The sequence below is a fragment of the Bombina bombina genome, chromosome 11 (genome assembly GCF_027579735.1).
Source record: "Bombina bombina isolate aBomBom1 chromosome 11, aBomBom1.pri, whole genome shotgun sequence".
Lineage (NCBI taxonomy): Eukaryota > Metazoa > Chordata > Amphibia > Anura > Bombinatoridae > Bombina > Bombina bombina.
In genome coordinates this window covers 33764993-33788018 of record NC_069509.1, presented here as the reverse complement: position 1 = coordinate 33788018, position 23026 = coordinate 33764993, and the positions used below count along the sequence as shown (strand labels likewise).

The 23026-nt window shown below is 40.4% G+C and overlaps 1 protein-coding gene across 1 annotated transcript in view; it reads left to right on the top strand.

The window, feature by feature from the left end:
• Positions 1–23026, top strand: part of DOC2A (double C2 domain alpha) — a 160498-nt gene that overhangs the window by 82156 nt on the left and 55316 nt on the right. The window contains exon 7 of the mRNA XM_053694322.1: positions 7483–7640. Within this exon, the coding sequence (XP_053550297.1) occupies positions 7483–7640 (158 nt within the window). The remainder of the gene's footprint in view (positions 1–7482; positions 7641–23026) is intronic.

The window sequence follows — 23026 nt, the reverse complement described above, 5'->3', positions numbered from 1 at the left end:
ACCCTGTATTAACCCTAGCACTCTTCTCACACTATATACTGTATAACCTACAGCTCACTGTCTATACCTGCATACACAACACCCTGTATTAACCCTAGCACTCTGCTCATATTATATACTGTATTACCTACAGCTCACTGTCTATACCTGCACACACAGCACTCTGTATTAACCCTAGCACTCTGCTCACATGATATACTGTATTACCTACATCTCACTGTCTATACCTGCACACACAGCACTCTGTATTAACCCTAGCACTCTGTTTATATTATATACTGTATTACCTACAGCTCACTGCCTATACCTTCATACACAGCACTCTGTATTAACCCTAGAACTCTGCTCACATTATATACTGCAGTACCTACAGCTCAGTGTCTATATCTGCACACACAGCACTCTTTATTAACCCTAGCACTCTGCTCATATGATATACAGTATTACCTACAGCTCATTGTCTATACCTGCACACACAGCACTCTGTATTAACCCTAGCACTCTGCTCATATGATATACTGTATTACCTACAGCTCACTGTCTATACCTGCACACACAGCACCCTGTATTAACCCTATGACTCTGCTCATATGATATACTGTATTACCTACAGCTCACTGTCAATACCTGCACACACAGCACCCTGTATTAACCCTAGCACTCTGCTCATATTATATACTGTATTCCTTACAGCTCACTGTCTATACCTGCACACACAGCACCCTCTATTAACCCTAGCACTCTTCTCACACTATTACCTACAGCTCACTGTCTATACCTGCATACACAGCACCCTGTATTAACCCTAGCACTCTGCTCATGTGATATATTGTATTACCTACAGCTCACTGTCTATACCTGCATACACAGCACCCTGTATTAACCCTAGCACTCACATTATATAATGTATTACCTACAGCACTCTGCTTATATATCATACACTGTGATTTACCTAGCTCTGCTATATTGACACTGTCTATACCTGCACACACAGCACTCTGTATTAACCCTAACACTCTGCTCATATGATATACTGTATTACCTACAGCTCACTGTCTATACCTGCACACACAGCATTCTGTATTAACCCTAGCACACTGCTCACAAGATATACTGTATTACCTACAGCTCACTGTCTATACCTGCCCACACAGTTCTCTGTATTAACCCTAGCACTCTGCTCATATGATATACTGTATTACCTACAGCTCACTGTCCATACCTGCACACACAGCACTCTGTATTAACCTTAGCACTCTGTTAATATGATATACTGTATTACCTACAGCTCACTGTCTATACCTGCACACACAGCACCCTGTATTAACCCTAGCACTGTGCTCACATTATATACTGTATTACCTACAGCTCACTGTCTATACCTGCACACACAGCACCCTGTATTAACCCTAGCACTCTGCTCATATGATATACTGTATTACCTACAGCTCACTGTCTATACCTGCACACACAGTTCTCTGTATTAACCCTAGCACTCTGCTCATATGATATACTGTATTACCTACAGCTCACTGTCTATACCTGCACACACAGCACTCTGTATTAACCCTAGCATTCTGCTCACATAATACAATTTATTACCTACAGCTCATTGTCTATACCTGCACACACAGCACCCTGTATTAACCCTAGCACTCTGCTCACATTATATACTGTAGTACCTACAGCTCACTGATATACCTGCACATACAGCACCCTGTATTAACCCTAGCACTATGCTCACATTATATACAGTAGTACCTACAGCTCACTGTCTATACCTGCACACACAGCACCCTATATTAACCCTAGCACTCTGCTCATATGATAAACTGTATTACATACAGCTCATGGTCTATACCTGCACACACACAGCACCCTGTATTAACCCTAGCACTCTGCTCATATAATATATTGTATTACATACAGTTCATGGTCTATACCTGCACACACAGCACCCTGTATTAACCCTAGGACTCTGCTCACATTATATACTGTATTACCTATGGATCACTGTCTATACCTGCACACACAGCACTCTGTATTAACCCTAGCACTCTGCTCACATTATATACTGTATTACCTATGGATCACTGTCTATACCTGCACACACAGCACTCTGTATTAACCCTAGCACTCTGCTCATATAATATACTGTATTACCTACAGCTCACTGTCTATACCTGCACACACAGCACCCTGTATTAACCCTAGCACTCTGCTCACATTATATACTGTATTACCTACAGCTCACTGTCTATACCTGCACACACAGCACTCTGTATTAACCCTAGCACTCTGCTCATATGATATACTGTATTTCCTACAGCTCACTGTCTATTCCTGCACACACAGCACCCTGTATTAACCCTAGCACTCTGCTCACATTATATACTGTATTACCTACAGCACACTTTCTATGCCTGCACACACAGCACTCTGTATTAACCCTAGCACTCTGCTCATATAATTAGGCTGACCATATTGCTGCTTTAAATAGGGACACATATGAAAAATACATGTGTCAGGGTTCTTATACAAAACATTTCTTTAAACCGCCCCTGAAAACAACCCTGACATATGTATTTTTCATATGTGTCCCTTTTTAAAGCGGCAATATGGTCACCCTACATATAATATACTGTATTACCTACAGCTCACTGTCTATACCTGCACACACAGCACCCTGTTTTAACCCTAGCACTCTGCTCATATGATATACTGTATTACCTACAGCTCACTGTCTATACCTGCACACACAGCATTCTGTATTAACCCTAGCACACTGCTCACAAGATATACTGTATTACCTACAGCTCACTGTCTATACCTGCCCACACAGTTCTCTGTATTAACCCTAGCACTCTGCTCATATGATATACTGTATTACCTACAGCTCACTGTCCATACCTGCACACACAGCACTCTGTATTAACCTTAGCACTCTGTTTATATGATATACTGTATTACCTACAGCTCACTGTCTATACCTGCACACACAGCACCCTGTATTAACCCTAGCACTCTGCTCACATTATATACTGTATTACCTACAGCTCACTGTCTATACCTGCACACACAGCACCCTGTAATAACCCTAGCACTCTGCTCACAAGATATACTGTATTACCTACAGCTCACTGTCTATACCTGCACACACAGCACTCTGTATTAACCCTAGCACTCTGCTCACAAGATATACTGTATTACCTACAGCTCACTGTCTATACCTGCACACACAGCACCCTGTATTAACCCTAGCACTCTGCTCATATGATATACTGTATTACCTACAGCTCACTGTCTGTACCTGCATACACATCACTCTGTATTAACCCTAGCACTCTGCTCATATGATATAATGTATTACCTACAGCTCACTGTCTATACCTGCACACACAGCACCCTGTATTAACCCTAGCACTCTGCTCATATGATATACTGTATTACCTACAGCTCACTGTCTGTACCTGCATACACATCACTCTGTATTAACCCTAGCACTCTGCTCATATGATATAATGTATTACCTACAGCTCACTGTCTATACCTGCACACACAGCACCCTGTATTAACCCTAGCACTGTGCTCACATTATATACTGTATTACCTACAGCTCACTGTCTATACCTGCACACACAGCACCCTGTATTAACCCTAGCACTCTGCTCATATGATATACTGTATTACCTACAGCTCACTGTCTATACCTGCACACACAGTTCTCTGTATTAACCCTAGCACTCTGCTCATATGATATACTGTATTACCTACAGCTCACTGTCTATACCTGCACACACAGCACCCTGTATTAACCCTAGCACTCTGCTCACATTATATACTGTAGTACCTACAGCTCACTGATATACCTGCACATACAGCACCCTGTATTAACCCTAGCACTATGCTCACATTATATACAGTAGTACCTACAGCTCACTGTCTATACCTGCACACACAGCACCCTATATTAACCCTAGCACTCTGCTCATATGATAAACTGTATTACATACAGCTCACGGTCTATACCTGCACACACACAGCACCCTGTATTAACCCTAGCACTCTGCTCATATAATATATTGTATTACATACAGTTCATGGTCTATACCTGCACACACAGCACCCTGTATTAACCCTAGGACTCTGCTCACATTATATACTGTATTACCTATGGATCACTGTCTATACCTGCACACACAGCACTCTGTATTAACCCTAGCACTCTGCTCACATTATATACTGTATTACCTATGGATCACTGTCTATACCTGCACACACAGCACTCTGTATTAACCCTAGCACTCTGCTCATATAATATACTGTATTACCTACAGCTCACTGTCTATACCTGCACACACAGCACCCTGTATTAACCCTAGCACTCTGCTCACATTATATACTGTATTACCTACAGCTCACTGTCTATACCTGCACACACAGCACTCTGTATTAACCCTAGCACTCTGCTCATATGATATACTTTATTTCCTACAGCTCACTGTCTATTCCTGCACACACAGCACCCTGTATTAACCCTAGCACTCTGCTCACATTATATACTGTATTACCTACAGCACACTTTCTATTCCTGCACACACAGCACTCTGTATTAACCCTAGCACTCTGCTCATATAATTAGGCTGACCATATTGCTGCTTTAAATAGGGACACATATGAAAAATACATGTGTCAGGGTTCTTATACAAAACATTTCTTTAAACCACCCCTGAAAACAACCCTGACATATGTATTTTTCATATGTGTCCCTTTTTAAAGCGGCAATATGGTCACCCTACATATAATATACTGTATTACCTACAGCTCACTGTCTATACCTGCACATACAGCACTCTGTATTAACCCTAGCACTCTGCTCATATAATATACTGTATTACCTACAGCTCACTGTCTATACCTGCAGACACAGCACCCTGTATTAACCCTAGCACTCTGCTCATATAATATACTGTATTACCTACAGCTCACTGTCTATACCTGCACATACAGCACTCTGTATTAACCCTAGCACTCTGCTCATATAATATACTGTATTACCTACAGCTCACTGTCTATACCTGCACACACAGCACTCTGTATTAACCCTATGACTCTGCTCATATGATATACTGTATTACCTACAGCTCACTGTCTGTACCTGCATACACAGCACACTGTATTAACCATAGCACTCTGCTCATATAATATACTGTATTACCTACAGCTCACTGTCTATACCTGCACATACAGCACTCTGTATTAACCCTAGCACTCTGCTCATATAATATACTGTATTACCTAGAGCTCACTGTCTATACCTGCACACACAGCACTCTGTATTAACCCTAGCACTCTGCTCACATTATATACTGTATTACCTACAGCTCACTGTCTATACCTGCACACACAGCACTCTGTATTAACCCTAGCACTCTACTCATATGATATACTGTATTACCTACAGCGCACTGTCTGTACCTGCACACACAGCACTCTGTATTAACCCTAGCACTCTGCTCATATGATATAATGTATTACCTACAGCTCACTGTCTATACCTGCCTACACAGAACCCTGTATTAACCCTAACACTCCGCTCATATGATATACTGTATTACCTACAGCTCACTGTCTATACCTGCACACACAGCACCCTGTATTAACCCTAGCACTCTGCTCATATAATATACTGTATTACCTACAGCTCACTGTCTATACCTGCACACACAGCATTCTGTATTAACCCTAGCACTCTGCTCACATTATATACTGTATTACCTAGAGCTCACTGTCTATACCTGCACACACAGCACCCTGTATTAACCCTAGCACTCTGTTCACATTATATACTGTATTACCTACAGCTCACTGTCTATACCTGCACATACAGCACCCTGTATTAACCCTAGCACTCTTCTCACACTATATACTGTATAACCTACAGCTCACTGTCTATACCTGCACACACAGCACTCTGTATTGACCCTAGCACTCTGCTCATATGATATACTGTATTACCTACAGCTCACTGTCTATACCTGCACACACAGCACCCTGTATTAACCCTAGCACTCTGCTCATATTATATACTGTATTACCTACAGCTCACTGTCTATACCTGCACACACAGCACTCTGTATTAACCCTAGCACTCTGCTCACATGATATACTGTATTACCTACATCTCACTGTCTATACCTGCACACACAGCACTCTGTATTAACCTTAGCACTCTGTTTATATTATATACTGTATTACCTACAGCTCACTGCCTATACCTTCATACACAGCACTCTGTATTAACCCTAGAACTCTGCTCACATTATATACTGCAGTACCTACAGCTCAGTGTCTATATCTGCACACACAGCACTCTTTATTAACCCTAGCACTCTGCTCATATGATATACAGTATTACCTACAGCTCACTGTCTATACCTGCACACACAGCACTCTGTATTAACCCTAGCACTCTGCTCATATGATATACTGTATTACCTACAGCTCACTGTCTATACCTGCACACACAGCACCCTGTAATAACCCTAGCACTCTGCTCATATGATATACTGTATTACCTACAGCTCACTGTCTATACCTGCACACACAGCACTCTGTAATAACCCTAGCACTCTGCTCATATGATATACTGTATTACCTACAGCTCACTGTCTATACCTGCACACACAGCACCCTGTAATAACCCTAGCACTCTGCTCACACTATATACTGTATTACCTACAGCTCACTGTCTATAACTGCACACACAGCACCCTGTATTAACCCAAGCACTCTGCTCACATTATATACTGTATTACCTACAGCTCACTGTCTATACCTGCACACACAGGACTCTGTATTAACCCTAGCACTCTGCTCATATGATATACTGTATTACCTACAGCTCACTGTCTATACCTGCACACACAGCTCCTTGTATTAACCCTAGCACTCTGCTCATATAATACACTGTATTGCCTACAGCTCACTGTCTATACCTGCACACACAGCACCCTGTATTAACCCTAGCACTCTGCTCATATGATATAATGTATTACCTACAGTTCACTGTCTATACCTGCACACACAGCACTCTGTATTAACCCTAGCACTCTGCTCACACTATATACTGTAGTACCTACAGATCACTGTCTATACCTGCACACACAGCACTCTGTATTAGCCCTAGCACTCTGCTCATATGATATACTGTATTACCTACAGCTCACTGTCTATACCTGCACACACAGCACTCTGTATTAGCCCTAGCACTCTGCTCATATGATATACTGTATTACCTACAGCTCACTGTCTATACCTGCACACACAGCACTCTGTATTAACCCTAGCACTCTGCTCATATGATATACTGTATTACCTACAGCTCACTGTCTATACCTGCACACACAGCACTCTGTATTAACATCACTATATTCAGTGTACACAAGATCTTACACTAAACCTGTCCATATCTCTTGTTAGCTGGAGCGCTGTCAGGAGTGGGAGCTGGAAGAGAGGGGACGGATCCTGTTGTCCCTAAAGTATAGTACAGAGAGTGGTGGGCTTGTGGTTGGGATTGTACGCTGTGCCCACCTAGCAGCCATGGATGTTAATGGATATTCTGATCCCTACGTTAAAACGTAAGTATTTAGTGACAATACCTGATTTAAACATATCATTGTCATTTAATCTCTTTATTCCCTATAGGACTTTATCTTTAACCTGTAACTGTCACTTGTCTTTTTTGCTTCTCAGTTGAAATGACAATTTAACCAGTTACCCTTCTCTGTCATTGTCACTTCTTGTGTATATGGTGCTTACTTGTGAAGCAGTTCTGCTTACATATTTGTGATCCGTTCTTCAGGAACGCTTACTTTGTGCCTTGTTTTGGTTATAGATCTTAGCGCTCTGGTTCTGTGTACAGTTTTGTGCCTGTGTTACCCTGTAGTCTAGAGGTAGTTCTGTTCTGGCTACAATACTATTGCCATACAATAATATATAGCAGTTTGCATTTGTTAGTTCCAAGAGTTAACTCTTCATTTTGGGCATTCCTGTAGTCTGTGTTCTTGGTGCTTGTCTTATCTGATGGTTCTCATTCTTAGATCTGGATTACGTCATCCTATTCTTGTGTTTGGTTCTAGATGTAGTCCTCTTCTTGTGTTTGTTCATATAAGCAATGGGTTTATCAAGTGTCAAGACTTGACTAGGTCTTAGTTTGGTGTCCAGCATGTCTTGAGTTTTGGAGTTGTGTTCCCTTCGTTATGTAGATCCCAACTGGTTGTTTGTTAGGTGTTTAAGCACAATGTTGTACATCCACAAACAGTAAGCTTATGTCTTCCGATAGAACAAGGTCTTTAATGCATACTGAGCTAAGCTGTGCATGACCTATTATTTTGTGCTTATAGGTCCAGTAAATGTCTTGTTCTTGGTTCAGTCCCTGGAAACTGGTGGCATTTTTCCAGCTACTTCCGAAAAATAGACAACTGAATTCACAAGAGATGAGTCCTCTTATTATAGGAGAGAAAGAGGCATAGCACATGTATCACTCTGCCACTTAAGGGTTGTTATCCAAATGATAGAATAGCTGCAAAATACCATCATGTTGCAGGCACTGAACCAAGAACAAAATATTTTAACCCATTAGATACATAATTATTACATGTCATCAATATGCTGAATGTAGAGCAGGCTGCAAATAGAACTTGATCTTTTGTTACCCTTATCCCCCCCCCCCCCCCCAAATGTGATTAATTCCCACCCTCCACACTTTTATTTCTTCCTCAGTGTTGTCCCTGGTTGTCTGACACTCTGATTTCTGTGCAATTGTCCTTCTTACTTCTCACTAAAAACCCTTAGGAGGGAGTTGAAGGTCTCCACAGTTAAATGTATATACATGGTGCAGTAAGCTTCACAGATGTAATAATATGCAGTGTTATAACTACAGAGAGATGTGTTTATTTCTTAAAGAAATATAAAAGTCCCTGCAAAAAAATAATGCACTGCAAAGAGTTGGCACTAGGTAGTGCGAATAAACAAAATGCTGTGGTTGACAGTGGAAGTTGTAAAAAACAAAAGCACCTTTCAAAAAGCCGACTTAAAAACGCTGAATGCTCCAGCTTTTGTATAAAGAGAGCAGTAAGATGATTACACTGTCTTAGATTGTGCTGCTAAGAAGCTCCTAGCCAATCTGGAGCTTATACTAGGGTAATTAATGAGAGCGCACTATTAGCCTGATAACAGCAGAATTAAAGGGACATTCCAGCCAAAACTGAATCCACGTGGATGCATTTCAGTTTTGTATAGAATTCTGTAATATACATGTATTAACAAAAATGCTTCTAATAAAAGATGTGCCTGTTTCAAATGTGTATTTAAGTATGCACTGTGCACCAGCATTGTAAACACAGCACTTGCTCAGAGAGCCTAAGGTGGTTGTACCATCTGGTAATGACTCAATTTGTTCATTGCTGACATGACAAGCCCCACTGGTGCCCTGAGCAGCTGCAGTATTTTAAATGCTGGTGCACTGAGAATATCTAGTTATGCTTCACATGCATGTACAGAGAAAAATACTAACACAAACACAGGTGTATCTTTCACTAAAGCATTTTTCCAATACATCTTTATTGCAAATTTGTATCTACAGGGAGTGCAGAATGATTAGGCAAATGAGTATTTTGACCACATCATCCTCTTTATGCATGTTGTCTTACTCCAAGCTGTATAGGCTCGAAAGCCTACTACCAATTAAGCATATTAGGTGATGTGCATCTCTGTAATAAGAAGGGGTGTGGTCTAATGACATCAACACCCTATATCAGGTGTGCATAATTATTAGGCAACTTCCTTTTCTTTGGCAAAATGGGTCAAAAGAAGGACTTGACAGGCTCAGAAAAGTCAAAAATAGTGAGATATCTTGCAGAGGGATGCAGCACTCTTAAAATTGCAAAGCTTCTGAAGCGTGATCATCGAACAATCAAGCGTTTCATTCAAAATAGTCAACAGGGTCGCAAGAAGTGTGTGGAAAAACCAAGGCGCAAAATAACTGCCCATGAACTGAGAAAAGTCAAGCGTGCAGCTGCCAAGATGCCACTTGCCACCAGTTTGGCCATATTTCAGAGCTGCAACATCACTGGAGTGCCCAAAAGCACAAGGTGTGCAATACTCAGAGACATGGCCAAGGTAAGAAAGGCTGAAAGACGACCACCACTGAACAAGACACACAAGCTGAAACGTCAAGACTGGGCCAAGAAATATCTCAAGACTGATTTTTCTAAGGTTTTATGGACTGATGAAATGAGAGTGAGTCTTGATGGGCCAGATGGATGGGCCCGTGGCTGGATTGGTAAAGGGCAGAGAGCTCCAGTCCGACTCAGACGCCAGCAAGGTGGAGGTGGAGTACTGGTTTGGGCTGGTATCATCAAAGATGAGCTTGTGGGGCCTTTTCGGGTTGAGGATGGAGTCAAGCTCAACTCCCAGTCCTACTGCCAGTTTCTGGAAGACACTTTCTTCAAGCAGTGGTACAGGAAGAAGTCTGCATCCTTCAAGAAAAACATGATTTTCATGCAGGACAATGCTCCATCACACGCGTCCAAGTACTCCACAGCGTGGCTGGCAAGAAAGGGTATAAAAGAAGAAAATCTAATGACATGGCCTCCTTGTTCACCTGATCTGAACCCCATTGAGAACCTGTGGTCCATCATCAAATGTGAGATTTACAAGGAGGGAAAACAGTACACCTCTCTGAACAGTGTCTGGGAGGCTGTGGTTGCTGCTGCACGCAATGTTGATGGTGAACAGATCAAAACACTGACAGAATCCATGGATGGCAGGCTTTTGAGTGTCCTTGCAAAGAAAGGTGGCTATATTGGTCACTGATTTGTTTTTGTTTTGTTTTTGAATGTCAGAAATGTATATTTGTGAATGTTGAGATGTTATATTGGTTTCACTGGTAAAAATAAATAATTGAAATGGGTATATATTTGTTTTTTGTTAAGTTGCCTAATAATTATGCACAGTAATAGTCACCTGCACACACAGATATCCCCCTAAAATAGCTATAACTAAAAACAAACTAAAAACTACTTCCAAAACTATTCAGCTTTGATATTAATGAGTTTTTTGGGTTCATTGAGAACACGGTTGTTGTTCAATAATACAATTAATCCTCAAAAATACAACTTGCCTAATAATTCTGCACTCCCTGTATTTTAAGATGTATTTCTTCTTTGTGAAATTAAATTTTGACCGGAATGTCCCTTTAAGAAGAGCAAACTATTTATTTGGCGCTATTAAAGGGACATTCATTTGCTGGACACAACTTCATCAGAATGGTAACTCACTGTGTTATTGTTTTTTTTTTTCCTCCTATCTTTGCAGCTTTGTTCAGAGCCATTTTCTTTATTTTAACTCCTTACAGGCCCTGGATGGTGAAGCTCTGCATCTCCATACTGGGTGCGGTCCTGTTGGAGTGTAGGTGTTCTTGCACCCTGAGAAAAAAGCAATGTGCATTCATAGGTTAGTGACATTGTGAGCTTCAGGTTAGCGCGCATGACAAAGGGCAGCAGCTTTACATTTTTATACACAGTTATATAGCCTATATAAAAAGACCACATGAATAGTGTAGAACAATGCACTTCCATCACAGGGTGTGAGAAAACCTAAACGCCAAGACGCTGACTAGAGCTTGACCAACTGGCGCTTTAAAATAAGAGAACAGCTTTAAAGAGAGATGAAGGCACTCGAGGAAAAACAATAACTGTCAGCTAGATTACGAGTTTTCAGCGCTATAGGGAAATTAACGACCGCCACAGAAGCAGTGGTATTTCACCTCCCTATAGCGCTGCTATTACAGGTTTTAAAAAACCTGGCTTGTGCGGGCGATATGGTGGCGTTGAGCTCCATAACTCACCCAAATACAAGCGCTGCTTTGACATGCTCAGGCGTGATTTCCCCATATGAAACTGGTAGAAACACTGCACTCAAAAATGGCAACAGGCTTTAAAAACAAAAAGTTCAAAGATTCAGGCTCATGTTCAGGAACCAGTCTGTCCTACATGTTTCGGTAGTTCCTTAATCATGGACATGACTGGCTCTCCCTGTTTCCTGTCTTAAGTACCTGAAGCTGACTCCCTATTGGATCTCAGTTTCTAAGGATTAACCCTTTCAGTACCTCCTTATATGTCCTCACTGAAAATATCTCATTCACATTGGAAATATGCCAATAACATCTTTGGCATTCTAAAACATGTTAACACATTATCCACTTTTATATTTAAAGCTTTGTAAGGACAAAGAACATTATAAACTATGTGTGGTAATAACTTTTAAATCTCAAAACCAACCAATTTAATTTTTGTGCTTCTGTCCTTATCCTATTCAAATATAGCTTTCTCCATTCACGTTGCTATATGTGGAAAATGTTAATATGTCGTGATCCTAAACCTATAAAGAGGTCCTAACATATGTCACTATAATGATCTGTGAAGGAGTGTGCAGAACATTATGCTATTATCGCTTCCAGAAATTAATGACATCCCCATCAATGTTGAAGCCCTGGGGTCTCCTAGTTCTTAATTTAAAAATCCAGAAGGCTTCACGTAGCATTAGTCGTGCCATTCTGTCCCCACCTCTTGGGGGGTTTCGAACGCACTCTATAACCTGCCATGAGAGCGACGTAATATCACTCCCATGGATGGCTATAAAGTGTTGTGAGAGGCCAGAGCTATCTGAGAGATGTCATTTAAATGCTCCCTTATCCTAGAGCGGACTTCCCTAGTCGTGCAACCTACATATTGTCTGTTGCACGCTGAGCATTCTACCAAATAGACCATGAAAGTGGTTCTACAGTTGGTACAATTAGTCAAGTTAAAGACCCGATTGGTCGTTTTGGATTGAAAGGTGGACGTAACCCTGCTGTACTGGCATGCTATACATTTGGAAAATTGACATTTAAAATGCCCTCTAACACTTAGCCAACTACTGTTGGCCCTCTCTTTATCGTTCAATACACTGGGTGCCACCAGATTGCCTATTGTGCATGCTCTCCTGGAGACAAAATTGCAACCCTTGACACATAATCTTTCAAACTGTCCTCTGCTGAAAGTATTGGCAAGTGCTTATTAATTATATTAGTGATATCATTAAACTGAGGGCTAAAAGTAGTGACCAGTGTCGGTCTACTTGAGTCATGAACACTCCTCTGTCTGCTTTTAACCCCCATTAGTATTTAATTTCTATTCATTCTACTGACCTCTAGATGGGCTCTATTGATTACCTTACGTGAGTAACCTCTTTCTGCCAGAAGGCATTTCAAAATTTCCCTTTCCTTATTGAAGTCTTCTTCCAAGGAGCAGTTCCGCTTAATCCTCATGAACTGCCCCTTGGCCACCCCAAACTCTGTATGACGGGGATGGTTACTCCTTGCATGAAGCAAGGAGTTTGATGTTATAGGCTTACGATACAAGGTAGTAGAAATTCTCCCATTTACCGTATCCCCCCTAAGTTCCACATCCAAATAGGGTATGGTGTTGACTTCTATTTGTGCAGTGAATTCAAGTCCCACCTCATTTGAATTGAGGTAAGCCAAGAAATCCTGTATCTCTGTAGCCTCCCCCACCCAGACGAAAAGGAGGTCATCTATAAACCTTTTATACGATCTGATCCTATCCCTGAATGAGTTCTTATCTCCAAAGACGTGGGACAGCTCCCACCAACCCATGAAAAGGTTGGCGTATGATGGGGCAAAATTTGCCCCCATCGCTGTCCCACGTCTTTGGAGATAAAAAGTGTGTTCAAATTTAAAATAGTTATGTGTCAAAAGGAAAGTAAGGGCTTCCACTATAAACTCAATCAGATCCTCATGATAGTTGCTAAAATGTTGTAGCATATATCTTATGGCTTCAATGTCATGATCATGAGGGATGGCCAAATACAGGCCAACTACGTCAACTGTTAGCCACTTACAATCCCTGTCCCACTCAACATTATCCATAACTTTAATGAGATGGGTAGTATCCTTTAGATAGGAGGGTAAGAAGTGAATGACTGGTTGTAAAAGGGACTCTATCCAACCTGACAACTTATCAAATAATGACCCTATTCCCGAGACTATGGGTCTACCTTTCACCTCCACCAAGGTCTTATGTACCTTGGGGAGGTGATGGAAAATAGGGATAACAGGCTTCTGTCGAACACACAATCCAAGCCGCTGCTGATGCGGAAGTGCTGACGTCACCAGGGGAACAGAGATGGATGGATCCAAACAACTGTAGGTAACAGGGGTGCTTGCTGTGGAAATAGGGATAACAGGCTTCTGTACCATTAGATATTCAAATGTTTCCTGGTCAATTATTCCCTTCATCAATCCGTCATCCAGTAGATGTCTTAGCTCTATCCCAAACTTCTCTGTGGGGTTATAGCTTAATTCTCTGTATATCTGGGTGTCAGTCAGCTGCCGTAATGCCTCCTCAATGTATTTATCTCTTCCCATCACAACAATACAGCCCCCATTATCTGCCTGCTTGATAACAATGTCCCCTCTTTTTCCAAGTTGGTCAAGCGCCAACTTATGAGTTAAACTCAGATTATATGGGACCTTATCCTTTTGTTCCGAAAGTTTGACCAGGTCCTCTTCAACCCGGCGATGGAAAGCCTCAATAAAGGGTCCTCTAGTTCTAGTGGGGTAAAAAATAGACTGGGGTTTAAACCCTATATGATTAGTCTTAACCTGATCATCCGGCCTTATACTCAAAGTCTCTAATTCATGAAGGGTCAAATAATCAATCCCTTCTTTAAAATCTATTATGTTGGATATGTTTGGTGGACTTAACATAACATCAGTTATCTTGTGTGTTGGTGCTTACCTCAATATCCCTTATCCCATCTGGAGTTTCTGAACCCCAAAATAAGTTTTTCAAGGTTAAATCCCTCACAAGTCTATTGATATCTACAATGGTTTCAAAAAGATTAAATTTATTGGTGGGAACAAATCCCAATCCCAAACTCAACACCTCTATCTGTATATCAGTTAATTCAATCTCAGATAGGTTAATGACAGTTAAACTTTGTATTTGTTGCGTGCATTTCTCTTGGGTTAGGCCCTGGCCTTTACCTTTTCTCCTGGGCCTATGCTTCCGCCTTCTTCTATTCCTTTTGGGCCTGACTGGAAAACCTGCCCCTGGCTTACCTCTGTGGTCTGAGGCACAAAGGCTGGTGGTCGAATGTCACCTTCACTATCACTGAAAAACTCCTGTTGTCGTCTATCTGTGGTGTTACCCTTTTTAGCATTGGTGGCTTTACTGTCACTCCCTGTCAATCTATGACCTGAACTTCGTGACATATCTGTTGTTTTCTTTAAAACACTCTTTGTTGTAGTGACCTGTACTTCATCACCTGAGTTACCATTAGAATCACCAGCACCATACTCATCTCATCTATAATCCTGTTCCTCATCTGTACTATCTTTGTCTGAAAATGTCACCTTTTTTACCTTCCCCCACTGTTCCCATTTTGGAGGTGTTTTTATTCCTTCTAAATCTGGGTCTGTTTGCTCTAGAGCCAGACCTATTATACCAAGTACAGACTTTGTTATTGATGTAATCAGTGTTATCCCTTGTAAACTTCTTGAGTTTAAAGTTATCAATCTCCCCCCTGAACTTTACAATTGTATCACTTAGTAATTTATCAAAATCAATATACTTAGGGTGCTCTAAAAACTCATTCAGCTGTATCTGTATGTTATTCAGCTCCTCTCTGATTTTAACCAGTTGGCATTGTTTGAATTTTATAATAAGTTGCATGAGTCTTTTAGAGCAGTCACTAAGTATATCATTCCACTCTTGTATAAATTCAGGGCCCTCAACCTGGAAAGTGGGAAACTTGTGCATTCTCAGTCCTCTAGGTATCAAGTCCAGGGTCAAATATTTCTCCAATGCTCTTTGGTCCCACCATATTTTGTACTCTCTTATTAGGGTGCGCTCCATAGCCAGGAATACATCACTGATAGATAATAGCTCTTTCTGCTTAACAAAGGTATCCTCTAGGGTCAATCTTTCTGAGTCCAAATCAGAGACAGACTTTAATGAAAAAAGCTCAGTTGCCATAGCTGCTATTAACGTTTGGCCACTTCTATATATGTGCACCAAAGATATGGATATATTGAGGACAGCTACAATCCAAGTCTCAGAGAGAGATAAACACAAAAGCCAATGAAGAATGAACAAATATTCCCTCCCTAGAACTCAAGGATTGCACTCAAGATGAAAAAGTAATTTTCACAGACACTATTGAAACTCAATGCCCCCGGTATGCAAGGATCCCTTAAAGCGGTATTAGTGTCCGTTCATATAAATTTATACTTATACATGTGTTTTAGCCTCAGATATTCTGGGAGACATATAAAGTCCATGCGGATCGCTCACCTGACTGCCGTTCCTCTGGCTCATATGTATGCAGGCTCACCGCTCACTCCGTCTCCTAATCTGGGCAACACAAAGCTTGCATACGATGACCGCAATCGGGAATCCTCAACAGCTCCCAGGCACTGGCCTGCTCTCCGCTCCATGCTGCGTTGCACTGTTCAGCGTGTGACGTCACACGTCAGTGTATCCCAATCGAGCATTCGCTATCCACGATCGGCTATTCGTCCTGCAGGTAAGCCGGGCTGTCTCAGTGTCTTGGTTCCTGATGGCTTTGTCCTCCAACTCCAAGGATCAAGCAGTGTGTAAATAATGGCATAAGAAACAGGTAGAAACACTGCGATCCTTTAAAAAGCAAAAACGTTTTATTGATCCATATTTTCAAATTTCAAAAAAGCACTCAAAAATGGCAACAGGCTTTAAAAACAAAAAGACATCAATGGGGAGAGCCAGAAAAAAAAAGCCTTACACTTGCTCTGTAACGCAGCCCCATTGATGTCTATGGGGAAATAAAAAGTTATGTTTAAACCTAACACCCTAACATAAAAAAAACGTCTAAACACCCCTAATCTGCCGCCCCCGACATCGCCGCAACCTACATAATGTTATTAACACCTAATCTGGCGCTCCTAACATCGCCTCCACCTACATTACAGTTATTAACCCCTAATCTTGCCGCCCCCAACATCGCCGCATCCAACATAAATTTATTAACCCCTAATCTGCTGGCCCTAACATCGCCGCCACCTATCTACACTTATTAGCCCCTAATCTGCCGCCTCCAATGTCACTGCCACTATACTAAAGTTATTAACCCCTAAACCTCTGGCCTCCCACATCACTAACACTACATAAATATATTAACCCCTAAATCTAACCCTAACATAACCCTAACCCTAACACCCCCTAACTTAAATATAATTAAAATAAATCTAAAAAAACTTTACAATTATTACCTAAATAACTATTTAAAACTAAATACATACTTACCTGTAAAATAAAACCTAAGATAGCTACAAAATAACTTAATAGTTAGCTATCTTAGGTTTTACTTTTATTTCACAGGTAACTTTGTATTTATTTTAACTAGGTAGACTAGTTAATAAACAGTTATTAACTATTTACTAGCTACCTAGTTAAAATAAATACAAAGTTACCTGTAAAATAAAACCTAATCTGCCTTACACTAAAACCTAACATTACAAAAAATTTAAATAAATTAAATTAATAAAATACAATTATCTAAATTACAAAAAAAATAAACACTAAATTACACAAAATAAAAAACGAATTACTCCTAATCTAATAGCCCTATCAAAATAAAAAAGCCCCCCAAAATAAAAACAAAAACCTAGCCTGCACTAAACTGCCAATGGCCCTTAAAGGGCCTTTTGTGGGACATTGCCCCAAAGAAATCAGCTCTTTTACCTGTAAAATAAAATACAAACACCCCCCAACAGTAAAACCCACCACCCACACAACCAAACCCCCCCCAAATAAAATTCTTTCTAAATAAACCTAAGCTAACCATTGCCCTGAAAAGGGCATTTGGATGGGCATTGTCCTTAAAAGGGCATTTAGCTTTTACGGTACCCAAACTCTAAGCTAAAAATAAAACCCACCCAATAAACACTAACCCCCGACGATCCAATTACAATTTCGAAGACCGGACATCCATCCTCATCCAGGCGGCAGAAGTCTTTATCCAAGTGGGCAGAAGTCCTCATCGAAGCCGGCAGAAGTCTTCATCCAAGCGGGCAGAAGTCTTCATTCAGACTGCATTTTCTTCATCCATCCGGCGTGAAGCGGGTCCATCTTCAAGACATCTGGCGTGGAGCATCCGCTTCTTCCGATCGTCGCTGGAAAATAAAGCTCACTTTAAGTGACGTCATACAAGATGGCGTCCCTTACATTCCGATTGAATTAAAGGGGAAAAAATCCTATTGACTGTTGCAATCAGCCAATAGGATTGGGCTTTCATCCTATTGGCTGATCCAATCAGCCAATAGGATTGAGCTCGCATTCTATTGGCTGATTGGAATAGCCAATAGAATGCAAGCTCAATCCTATTGGCTGTTTGGATCAGCCAATAGGATGAAAGCTCAATCTTATTGGCTGTTTGCAACAGCCAATATAATTTTTCCCCTTTAATTCCTATTGGCTGATAGAATTCTATCAGTGTCAGGGTTTTTTCCCTGTTTTGTTTGCCATGTGCTGCTGGCAGCCATTTTACTCACCTCTCCTGCTGACTATGGTGCATTGTGGGGGATGCTGCTCATTTCCTGCACTTCCTTTTATGGCCAAACTGGTGTGCATCATCCGTGTGAAACAGGATGCAGTCTCAGAATTGTGATGTCATCACTTATTATTTAAAGGGCCTCTGTTCAGTATGCTTTGCCTTTGCATTGTCTCAGACCTGTTTGTGAGAGTTCCTGTGTATTACCTGGCTGCCTGACGTCCTTCCTGTTTCTTGATCCCTGGCTTGTTCCTGAATATGCTGTTTTCCTTGGTTCTGATTCCAGCTCGTCTGACTATTCGCTTTGGCTCCTGAGTCGGCTTGTCTGACTACCAGCTCTGGTTTTGACTCCTGGCTTGTTATTTGACTTGTGGACTTTTTTATTATTTTTTGCTATTAATAAAGGTGTGATTATTTTTGCACTTCTCGTCTCAGTCTGATTCCTGGCACCCTGACAATCAGCCAATCGTAATTTAAGGGACGCCATCTTGGGAGACGTCACTTAAAGTGAACTTCATTATCCAGCAACGATCGGAAGAAGAGGATGCTCCATGCCGGATGTCTTGAAGATGGACCCGCTCCGCGCCGGATGGATGAAGATAGAAGATGCCGTCTGGATGAAGACTTCTGCCCGCTTGGATGAAGACTTCTGCTGGCTTCAATGAAGACTTCTGTCCACTTGGATGAAGACTTCTGCTGCCTGGATGAGGATGGATGTCCGGTCTTCGAAAACTGTAAGTGGATCGTCAGGGGTTAGTGTTAGGTTTTTTAAAGGGTTTATTGGGTGGGTTTTATTTTTAGCTTAGGGTTTGGGCACCGTAAAAGAGCTAAATGCCCCTTTAATGGCAATGCCCATCCAAATGCCCTTTTCAGGACAATGGTTAGCTTAGGTTTATTTAGATAGAATTTTATTTGGGGGGGGTTGGTTGTGTGGGTGGTGGGTTTTACTGTTGGGGGGTGTTTGTATTTTATTTTACAGGTAAAAGAGCTGATTTCTTTGGGGCAATGCCCCACAAAGGGGCCCTTTTAAGGGCCCTTGGCAGTTTAGTGTAGACTAGGTTGTTTTTTTTTGAGGGGGGTTTATTTTGATAGGGCTATTAGATGAGGAGTAATTCGTTTTTATTTTTGATAATTTCGTTTATTATTTTGTCTAATTTAGTGTTTATTTTTTTTTGTAATTTAGATAATTGTATTTTATTAATTTAATTTATGTTATTTTATTGTAATGTTAGGTTTTAGTGTAACAAAACAGAAAAAGAATATCCAGGCCAGCTCCTCCTTCCACAATGACACTCTTTATTAGATGCAAAAAGAGCGTAACAACAGCACAACTTAATATTGACAATTGTCAAAGCACCTACAGGCAAGAGTTAAAATGCAAGATATGACAGGTACCCCCTCACATGACGCGTTTCGGTGGTTACCGTAATCATACATATTGTGTGCTGTACCTGTCTTGTTTTATATGTGATCCTGTTACACTGATTGGCTGGCTACTACACACCCCTCATTTCGTGATTGGTCATTCTCTGTGCTAATTCTACCAATGCTATTGGCTGATAATGTGGGCTTGTTTCTTATGTGCCCTCTCTGAGATAAGCTGGTACATTAATTTCGTAGCGTCTCATTCATAAAAACTAACTATTCCTTCTGTGTATGTTTAGTGTTGACTGATTATATACTTAATATGGCATGAAGTAATTGACTATTTTAGTCATACTTTTTTATCTTACTATTACACTTCTCTCAGTCCTTATCTATGACCTATGTTATAATGTATATAATTACAGAACTGTATATAGATTCACCTAAATTCCCTTCCTTGAACCTGAACGTGCAGATAAATAGATTAAATATCCCTTTGCTATGTATTTTATATATATTTCTGCTGGTTATGTATTTGTTCAAAATTATACTCCTACATCAATATATACTGTTTGCTATCAATCCTAGTAGTTAACTGGACATACAATAGGGGTCGTTCTATTATGCAGCTCAAATCTTAAGAGTTCTATGAATCTTCCCATTATGTTTAAGTCTGCCTGATGATATAATAGTGGATGTAATTCTACTCTTAGAGTGTGGTATGGTCCTATTTGAAAAAAGTAAGGTTAACCATGGACCTAAATGTGTCTACTATTAATTTAGTCAAATTTCCGATTCCATATATTTAATCCCTGTTTCCTCAATTACCATGCACTGACCCCGATATTGATATTTAAAGAGGACATATTCTTATAAGTTATTCTACTGTATTCCTCCTAAATTTGTATGGAATTCTAATACTTCTCTTGGGGAGGCTATGGGGACAAATACGCTATCTTTACGCTTTCATTTTTAATACCCTATGTAGGCTTACGATTACATTGTATAGCTCCTGGTTCACCTCAAGGTTGTTTCTTGCACTCTTACTTCTCCCAATGGTTGATAAGATCACATTTAGAGTTGAATCCTTCTGGCACCCTAGTACCAAGTTTGAATATCCAGAAAGCTTCTCTCTTATAGAGGAGCTTCTCTCTATCTCCCCCTCTCTGTGGTTGTCTAACCAATTCAATTGCTTGCCACTTGAATGAAGTAATGTCTTTGTTGTGTATATGTATAAAAGGATAGGCTAGTGCAGAGCATTCCTTTCAACGCCTGATGTTGCTAGGGTGCTCTCTAATACGTGACCTCACCTGTCTTGTGGTGAGTCCCACGTATTGACGTTTACAAACTGTCCACGAAATTAAATATATTATATAGCCCATAGAACAATTTATACATTGGGATGTCTCAAATCTCTGTCCTGTGGTGTATGACTCGAAGAATCTAGTTACTCTAATTGTATCACATGCTTTGCATAATGGACTGTTACATCTAAAAGTTCCTTTATGTATCAACCAGGAACTTCTATGTGTCTGGTTTGGTATCTTTGTGGGTGAGAGTATGTTACCTATAGTCATACTCCTGGTATATGAAAAATTACAGCCTCTTTCTATTATTGGTTTTAAATCTTTAATAGTAAATAGTTCATCAAAATTAGCTATATCAAGTATGTTGTTGACATTTGTCCCCCTAACAGATCCTGCCACATTTTGTTGTTCCTCTACCTCTGTTTCAAAGTGTCTCCTTAATGTTAGGGTCCTAATAAGCCTATTCACATCAATTAGAGTGTCAAAGATGTTAAACTTACATGAGGGTGCAAACCCTAGACCATAATTTAAAACTTGGTATTGTGCAGGTGTAAGGTCTAGACCTGAAATATTTATGACATTGGCGACTACAAATATACATATATAGGGATAGGATAAAATTATTTCGAAGATTTATAGATGATCTGATCCTTATATGGGATGGCCCTATGGAAGAAATCTCTGCTTTTCTTGAATACCTTAATTGCAATAAAATTAGCCTAACATTCACCATGGAATGTGACCCAATAAAAATAAATTATCTTGATATCACACTGATTGGAGATGTGGAGAAAGGCTATATACAAACTAAAACATATAGAAAACCAATAACTAAAAACAATCTATTACATGCAAAAAGTAATCATCCCAAACACATCTCCATGGCAATAGCCAAGGGACAATTCCATAGGATGAAGAGGAATTGTTCCAAAGAGGAGGATTATAAACAAGAATGCAATACCTTATCTCTACAATTGGAAGAGAGAGGCTACCCTAGGTCTGTGATCAGGAAAGCCAAATCTCAAGTAGACAAAGTAGATAGACAGGGACTATTAGCATCCAAAAGGGCTAGGGAAAACAAGAAAGGACAGGTACACTTCATAACAAACCACAGCAATCAGTATATGAACGTATGTGATATAATAAGGAAAAACTTGGAAATTTTGAGAGCAGATGATAGGTTAAAACCAATAATAGAAAGAGGCTGTAATTTTTCATATACCAGGAGTATGACTATAGGTAACATACTCTCACCCACAAAGATACCAAACCAGACACATAGAAGTTCCTGGTTGATACATAAAGGAACTTTTAGATGTAACAGTCCATTATGCAAAGCATGTGATACAATTAGAGTAACTAGATTCTTCGAGTCATACACCACAGGACAGAGATTTGAGACATCCAAATGTATAAATTGTTCTATGGGCTATATAATATATTTAATTTCGTGCACGGTTTGTAAACGTCAATACATGGGACTCACCACAAGAGAGGTGAGGTCACGTATTAGAGAGCCCCTTAGCAACATCAGGCGTGGAACGGAATGCTCTACACTAGCCTATAATTTTATACATGTACACAACAAAGACATTACTTCATTCAAGTGACAAGCAATTGAATTGGTTAGACAACCACAGAGAGGAGAAGATAGAGAGAAGCTCCTCTATAAGAGAGAAGCTTTCTGGATATTCAAACTT